Raw genomic sequence first — 8,666 nt, 5'->3', positions numbered from 1 at the left:
CGCGAGCTGGAATGGATCGAGTCGCTTCTATCGGGTCGCGGATGTCCTTTGTTGCTTGATCAGGAACGGCTTGATCGTCGGACACGAGCTGTCTGATGCTGTCGCGAACGAGGAAGAGGTCGCGTGCTGGGGCTACTCTTGGTTCGCGAACGTCTGAGCTAGGATCAGGAACGCCTTGGGCTGAAGCTGATCGGGGACGCGAGCTGGAACAGATGCGGGAACAAGAGACGCGATCGGGGTTTAGGGTTCGTCGGATCATCGGCTAGGGTTAGGGTTTTAGGATTTTTTGATTTGGGTATTAGCTTAGGGATTTAGAGTTTCGTGTTGATAATGTGTTATAAAAGTAATGGAAAAATCTATCTTTATTCATAACATAGAGATTCCTTATATAGGAGATTACACCGTCATAGATAAATGAAAATATTACAAATCATAATCTCTTGGTTATGAGCCATCTGCGATCTGGTTCACAACAACTATCAGTTTTTTTTTTCCTTTTATATATCTGCGATTAATTTTTAACTAAAATCTAAGCTAATTTGTAAGGCATGTAAAAAACTCAAATATTTATCATTCGAAGCTGTTTAACAATAGCCAAAACAAATTTTGTTATAAAATCATTTTTAATACGGATATCTCACACTAAGGTTTCTAAATATTGCTAAATTAGTTTTTTTTTGATAATTAAAACAAATTGACACTGAATATCATACACAATTAAAAATGAAAAGTATTATTATTTAAGATATTTACAATTAAATATTAATACTATATTAATATTAGTTTTTTCGTATAAGAACGTTAATCTTTATTGGAAAAGCTCTACAATTTAATACATGGTCAAGGTTGATCTCTAACATAAACCTCCAAAAACATTTTTTTTACCATTTGAATATTGCTAATTTTGAGATCTTTAGGGTTGTATGCGATTTAGTATCATACTAGTGTTACCTCGTGCTACGCACGAATCAAAACGTATGTATTTAAATTATTTGATGATAAAACTACAATTGCAAAATTGTCAATCAAAATAAAATTATTATATCAATTAAATATAAAATAGTTGCATTCAAATAAAGAGGTTGTAAAAGGTAAAATAGTAATTAGCGTGTTGTTTTAAAATAGACATATGTTTAAAGTATTTTATGTTTAAAGTTGAGATATATACATCACATAAAAATATAGTTTAAAATACTATATATTTGATTCATTAATTTTTCTTTGTATTTTTATTGTAAATAAATCTTCCGTTAAGTTATACATTTTTATTTTAAATACAAAAATAAAGTTATGATAGATTATGACAAAAATATTATTGAAACTATAATACTTTATTATTTTGATAGTTTTAAAGAGTTTTAGAGCCACAATTCAGTAGAGTTTGAGAAGAACAATAAAAGTTTGAGAAATAAATAAAAAGGAACAACAATAAAAGTTTGAGAGGTTTTTTAGTTTTTATTATTTTGATAGTTTTAAAGAGTTTTAGAGCCAAGTAATTTGAAACCGTGGGAAGAATAGGAAGAAAACAGTTTGATGATGTAATGCAACGTGGGATGAAAATTTTGAGAAAATTAAGGAGTTTAGATAGTTGGAATTGTAGAAAAATAAAGGATGAATAATATATTTTTCTAATCGATTGGTTTTGTTTTTTTTAAGTTATTCCATGTGTCAAAATTTTATTAGCCAAATGACTTGTGCTTTGATATATAAGAGATAACAAAATAACAAAATAAATAATAGTGTATATTAAACAAAGGACAGAGTGTGCTTATCAAGATCGAATCTTTTTGTTTCTTTTCTTGATATTTGATTGATTGTTTTATAATAACAGAGTGCGGTTCGCACCTTAAGACTGGCGGTTAGCAACAACTTTGAGGAAGCGGTTACTTTGGTTTGTGGACTGAGAGTGGACCCGGTGCGTCCTCTAGCCATACAATCGCCTTCCTACTTGCCATTAACTGGCTGCCGGTTCAACCGGTTCTTCTCCTTTCGACTGGGACAACATGCACATGTTTTTTTTTCTTTTCCTTTTTTTTGCCAAAGACAACGTGCACATGTGTTTATGGAAAAGTTACATAAAAAGCTTTCAAAGTGTCACATACCTTACTTCTTCACCAAGTAAAAAGTTGACATTTTGTATAGGTAAAAACGATATGTCCGTTTTTTTCCAAAAAATAGTTATTTATTTAATAAAATAAAGAAAAACTAAAAATTAAATAAATATCAGAAAACTGAACAACAAATCAGAAAACTAAAAAAAAAATGATTAATTAATTAAAAATCAGAAAATAAATAAATAAAACTAAAATACATAAATTTAACCAAAATTAACTAAAATTAGAAAATTCAAAATATCAAAATATATTTCTTAAAAACATTATAATTTTTTTTTTAAAGATAACAAAATTTTTTTTAAACTAACATATTATCGTTGACAATAAAAGCTTCAAACATATCACTGTTGACGATGATAGTTTCTCACATAACCACAAACAATGAAGATTTTTGACATATAATAAAGTATAATTCTCGACATCATCGTTGAAAATGACAGAAAATCGTCATTTTTAATGGTTATGTGTGAAACCATCTTCATCAACAATGATATGTTTGAAACTTTTATTTTTAACGATGATCTGTCAATTTTTTTAAAAAATAATCTTGTACTTTTTAAGATATATATATATATATATATATTTTGAATTTGTAAATTTTTTGAATTTTTAATTATTTTTTGGTTAAATTAGGCTTGTCCAATATGGTAAAACCGAACCGTACCAAACCGAACTAAACCGAAATAGACAATATGGTGTGGTTTTGGTATATACCATATAAACCGAATGGATATGATTTTATAAAAACCGTAGGATTTGGATATGGTTTGGTTTATAACCGATTAAACCAAATAAACCGAACAAAACCGATCAAAAGTAGAAATATGTAAATATGTACATATTTTATAACGTCACATGCAAATATATTTCATATATAAGTTATTTTTTTGTTAATAGTTATTACCATATTTTTTTATAGTAATAAAGAATATTAATTTGAAAAACACTTAAAATATAATTAAATAACAATTCATCGCAGCTGAAGCTTCTTATTTTCTTAGTCTTCTTCCTTTAATATTTTGCTTTCTTTTAGCATCGATTAAATTGAAGTGAAGGTTATAAATTTGATGGATAATAACTAGAAAAATTCTTCACAACTTTTTTCTTATTTATAAAAGAACAGAGTTTCACTCGAAAATAAGTACATATTTTATAACTGATTAAACCGAATAAACCGAACAAAACCGATCAAAAATAGAAAGATATAAATATGTACATATTTTATAACGTCACATGAAAATCTATTTGTTATATAAGTTATTTTTTTGTTAATAATTAATACCATATTTTTTATAGTAATAAAGAATCCTAATTTGAAAAATACTTAAAATATAATTAAATAACAATTCATCGCAACTGAGGCTTCTTATTTTCTTAGTTCTTCTTTTAATCATTTTGATTTCTTTTAGCATTGATTAAACTGAAGTTAATGTTATAAATTTGATGGATAATAACTAGAAAAAATTTGTAACAACTTTTTTCTTATTTATAAACGAACATAGTTTCACTCGAAGAAGCATGACTTTGATGAACACTAAATATGGAAGAGTGGAAAAACTTTTCTTTCATATTTCTTTTTTGTTTTTTTTTTTATTTTTATTTTCAAAATTTAAAGCTTTGATTTTAATTCTAGATTTGATTATTTCATCTGAAGGTATAAGCGTGGTTTTTTTGTTCTTTTATTTGAAAATATAATATATTTTTAATAAATGACTGCGATGACAATATGACTCTAAAATTTATATAATATGATCCCACACTAAATAATTATGTTTTGGTTTAAAACCGAATAAACCGAAAACCGACGGTATATAAACCGAACCGAAGTAAATATAGATTTAGAATGATACTTATATTTTACTAACTGAAATACCGAAAACCCGAAAAAACCGAACCCAAACCGAAACGATATCCGGATTGAACACCGCTATTAAATTAATGTATTTTAATTTCATTTATTTATTTTCTATTTTATTTAATCATTTGAATTTTATTTAGTTTTCTGATAGCTTTACAAAGAATATATGGCTCATTTCGTATAACTAGATTTTCCACTAATCATTTTCAATAATATAATATTAATTTAACAAAAAAAAAATTATAATGTAAGATGATGAAAATGAAGAATATTAATTTATATGAAAAATGATGACGTCAAAGCTTTTATTGTTGGTGTTTTCAAAGGGGAAGTCTCCTCCAATGCATTTTCCAGTCAGCAAATTATGCGCTTGTATTGTATTTTTTATAGAGAAATTGCGCTCTCTACACAGCACTTTTATCATAATTAGCCTCATATCCTAAATCCCACAATCTTCTACCTTATTCCATAGATACAAATTAGTCAAATCACAGGTATTCTCTTTTTTTTTGGGTTTTCAACCGATTGCTTCTTTTTTATAAGTAAAAATAAAACAGTATCAAATTCATTTTTTTTTTGTGTGTTTTGGAGTACATTAGTTTTGCGTATATTTCTTTGTAAATATATGATCTACCTTATTATTTTTTGAACTATGGGATTACCTCTATTATATGCTAATCATATTTATCCTGTTTCATTCATTTGATATTTTTATTTTCACCGTCTTCTGCTCTTATATTTTAACGTCTATAATAAGTTTTGCGTATATTTCTTTGTAAATATATGATCTACCTTATTATTTTTTGAACTATGGGATTACCTCTATTATATGCTAATCATATTTATCCTGTTTCATTCATTTGATATTTTTATTTTCACCGTCTTCTGCTCTTATATTTTAACGTCTATAATAAGTTTTGCGTATATTTCTTTGTAAATATATGATCTACCTTATTATTTTTTGAACTATGAGATTACCTCTATTATATGCTAATCATATTTATCCTGTTTCATTCATTTGATATTTTTATTTTCACCGTCTTCTGCTCTTATATTTTTACTTCTATAATAAGTTAATTATACGTCTATTATACTTTGATTTTCATCCATTTGATATTTTATATTTATCATTCGGACTTTTGTAAGTCTAATTTTTTCCACAAACGCTAATTATTTACAAAACATTTTTGGTCAAAAATCGATGAAAAAAAAAATGGTTTCTATTTTTCCTCGCCTATTAGGCCAACCTCGTAGAAAAAGTATGAACGGTTACTTTATAATGCTAAAGTTATTATTACCCTAGAATACCTACTCAGCTACTCTTACAAGAAAATCAACGCATACATAACTTCTCATAAATTATCCACCTACTTGAATATCAAATGTACAATATACAGTAATTTGGGAATAAGTCAATAATTATTTGTTTTTAATTTTTGTAAAAAGTCAATAATCAAATTTAAGGACGACACGAAAACAATAATCACCATTAAACTATATAACTTCAATTTAATACATTGGTTAGATAAAAAGAAATCGCGTTATTATATTTTATGGTTTTAATTTAAAAATAATATTTGGAAAACAGAGGCTCTGCTCTCTCTCTCCCTATCTCTGTAGGTACCCTCGTTGCTCTCTATAAGTACTCCCACAACCACGAACTCCAAAAAATCATCTCATAAACCAAAAACCACATTATCCGAGATTTGAGTATATTTCACTACAACCTTCTTGTCATTTTCTCTGTAACCATGAGTCTTCTGACCGATCTCGTTAACCTTGACCTCTCAGACAACACTGAGAAAATCATCGCTGAATACATATGGTTCGTCTTTCTCCTTCGTTCTTGCCTCTTTCTTACACATTCTTGTTTATGTTCTTGTTCTTTCCTTATCCAGATAGATAGAAGATATTATTTTGTAATTACATATTTACATCTTCTACCACACAAAAAAAGAGTTATGTGTTTTGTCTTTTCTTATTTTGGTTTTTTCTTTTGAAAAAAAAAAACAGGGTTGGTGGTTCAGGAATGGATATGAGAAGCAAAGCCAGGGTATATGTTTTTCACTTTAACTCGACGAAAAATAAAAAAAAATTGTCGGAAAATTGACCCAGACGGAGAAAGCTTAGGAGTTTGACTATACTGAGTTACTGATTCTCTGTTTTGTTTACCTGCAGACTCTCCCTGGACCTGTGACCGATCCATCAAAGCTCCCAAAATGGAATTATGATGGTTCAAGCACTGGCCAAGCTCCTGGTGAAGACAGTGAAGTGATCTTATAGTAAGGCCTTTTCTCAACTTTTATCACTATTTCAAACTCATCTTTTATTTTTTTTTGCTTAATAACCTTCCTTTTTATTTGTGTTCCTTAGCCCTCAAGCGATTTTCAAAGATCCGTTCCGTAGAGGCAACAACATTCTTGTGAGTTGTTAAACTTTGGTTTTCTTGCGCATGTTCTGTTTTGGCAGTTAATGATAACGTTTTTTATCGGTTTGGTTAGGTCATGTGTGATACTTACACCCCTGCGGGTGAACCAATCCCTACGAACAAGAGACATGCTGCAGCTCAGATCTTTAGCAACCCTGATGTTGTTGCTGAAGTGCCATGGTTAACCCAAATTCCCCTGTTCCTGTTTTCGTTATATATTTTTTTGGTTTCTTGCGGTCTGATTTAGCTCTGCATACTAGGTATGGAATCGAACAAGAGTACACTCTGTTGCAGAAAGATGTGAAGTGGCCTGTTGGATGGCCCATTGGTGGATTCCCCGGCCCTCAGGTATATTCCGTTTTCAGAGTTCTTGTTCAATTCTCTGTTCTCAGCTTCTAATGTTTATACAAAAACTATCTTTCTCAGGGACCATACTACTGCAGTGTTGGAGCTGACAAATCTTTTGGAAGAGACATTGTTGATGCTCACTACAAGGCTTGTTTGTATGCCGGAATTAACATCAGTGGAATCAATGGAGAAGTCATGCCTGGTCAGGTATAACTTCAAGATCCAACAGAATTAAATCTTTTTGCATAATGTAGTAATGACCAAATCATTTTTTTTTTTGTTGAGACAGTGGGAGTTCCAAGTCGGACCATCGGTTGGTATCTCAGCTGCTGATGAAGTGTGGATTGCTCGTTACATTTTGGAGGTATCATTCAACCATCATCCACTCTTAATTCTTGTTGTTATCCTAATGGAATATAAACTTGAGTACAATTTTTTGGTGGTTTTAAAAAACAGAGGATCACAGAGATTGCTGGTGTGGTTGTATCTTTTGACCCAAAACCAATTCCGGGTGACTGGAACGGAGCTGGTGCTCACACCAATTACAGGTAAAAGGATCATGCAACTTAAGCTTGTTATATAATTTGTTCTTTTGGAAAGAAAAAATCTGAAATATGGTAAATGACTTTTTCAGTACTAAATCGATGAGGGAGGAAGGAGGATACGAGATAATCAAGAAGGCAATTGATAAGCTCGGACTGAGACACAAGGAGCACATTTCTGCTTACGGTGAAGGCAACGAGCGTCGTCTCACCGGACACCATGAAACTGCTGACATCAACACTTTCAAATGGGTAAACATTTAAATTTTTTAAAGAGTTGATAACATTTTTGTGTACTGAACTTTGTGTTAATTTTTTTTGAATCTTTGTTAAAAGGGTGTTGCAAACCGTGGAGCATCAATCCGTGTAGGACGTGACACGGAGAAGGAAGGGAAAGGATACTTTGAGGATAGGAGGCCAGCTTCCAACATGGACCCTTACACTGTAACTTCCATGATTGCAGAGACTACACTTCTTTGGAATCCTTGAAGAAATATGACAATAATATAACTTGAATCTGGTTCTCTGGGGCTTCAAGTTTGTGTTTTCTACAGTTTATTAAGCAATTACCGGGTTGATACTGCCGGAGTTTGTGGTTTGAGGCTTTCTTTTAATCTCTTTGTGTTTTGGGGTTTGTGATTGAAGCAAAAACCCTGATTTGCTCTGTTTCTTTGACCTTTTATTTGAACCCTTTGTATTTCTATTAATAAGACGATCTGAGAAGGCCTTTTCATGTTTCAACTTAGACTGTTCAACAAGTTCACAAATAACAAAACTCTTTGGTAGGCCCAGAACCTGTAAGCTAGACTCTAAAACTATTGGTAGTTGGTACACACATAAATGTATTGTAGGAACCGTTATAAAATACAATCATAGATCATATTCAATCTGGATAAACATATCTTTCTTGAACAATTGATGGATCATAACTTATTATAAATTGGGCATTTGAAATGTTTGTAATGCGAGTATCAAGTCCTCAATCAAACTTGAATTGGCATGATTTTGCTGGTTGCCCCTCCGGAAAAATGACAACTCGATCACCTTATCCTTTGGATCATGCGATAAGAGTCCCAAGATTGTGCAGTGTTTAAGCAACAAGAATTTATCAAGATCAATCTTGTTCTGTGATCCATCGAGCCTTGTTCACTTGAAACTTTTTATTAGTTTATGTCAGCTAGCTCCATAATTAGGAAGCATACAATATCGGTATTTATGGAAAATTATTTTTACAACTCCTAATCTTTTGTTGAACATATTTGTTTCTTTGTTGAATATATGTAACTTTCGCAATTTAGTTCTTGGTTGTCTATATATATGTGAGACACTGTAAAAAGAGAGAGTTAGAATTAAGGACTGTTGTTAGAATTCTACAG

General features: G+C 30.5%; 1 protein-coding gene across 1 annotated transcript; it reads left to right on the top strand.

Moving 5' to 3' along the window:
- The first annotated feature begins 5,540 nt into the window (after window positions 1-5,540).
- LOC106327883 (glutamine synthetase cytosolic isozyme 1-2) lies at window positions 5,541-8,031 on the top strand. The gene is made up of 11 exons (XM_013766182.1): window positions 5,541-5,797; window positions 5,986-6,025; window positions 6,151-6,254; window positions 6,346-6,394; window positions 6,474-6,580; window positions 6,661-6,748; window positions 6,827-6,955; window positions 7,038-7,112; window positions 7,205-7,296; window positions 7,383-7,542; window positions 7,627-8,031. Exons 1-11 carry the CDS (start codon window positions 5,724-5,726, stop codon window positions 7,777-7,779), a joined length of 1,071 nt encoding a protein of 356 aa, XP_013621636.1. The 5' UTR covers window positions 5,541-5,723; the 3' UTR covers window positions 7,780-8,031.
- Window positions 8,032-8,666: the final 635 nt, after the last annotated feature.

The sequence above is a fragment of the Brassica oleracea genome, chromosome C2 (assembly GCF_000695525.1).
Source record: "Brassica oleracea var. oleracea cultivar TO1000 chromosome C2, BOL, whole genome shotgun sequence".
Classification (NCBI taxonomy): Eukaryota; Viridiplantae; Streptophyta; class Magnoliopsida; order Brassicales; family Brassicaceae; genus Brassica; species Brassica oleracea.
Note: the sequence above shows the minus strand (reverse complement) of the source record. Positions and strands in the feature narration are given on the sequence as shown.

What these genes read in the sequence shown, in the direction of transcription:
- LOC106327883 (XM_013766182.1), top strand. Translation starts at nt 5,724, where the DNA reads ATGAGTCTTCTGACCGATCTCGTTAACCTTGACCTCTCAGACAACACT. An exon ending in ATCATCGCTGAATACATATG is followed by an intron (nt 5,798 to 5,985) that starts GTTCGTCTTTCT and finishes AAAAAAAAACAG; the next exon opens with GGTTGGTGGTTCAGGAATGG. An exon ending in GTTGTTGCTGAAGTGCCATG is followed by an intron (nt 6,581 to 6,660) that starts GTTAACCCAAAT and finishes TCTGCATACTAG; the next exon opens with GTATGGAATCGAACAAGAGT.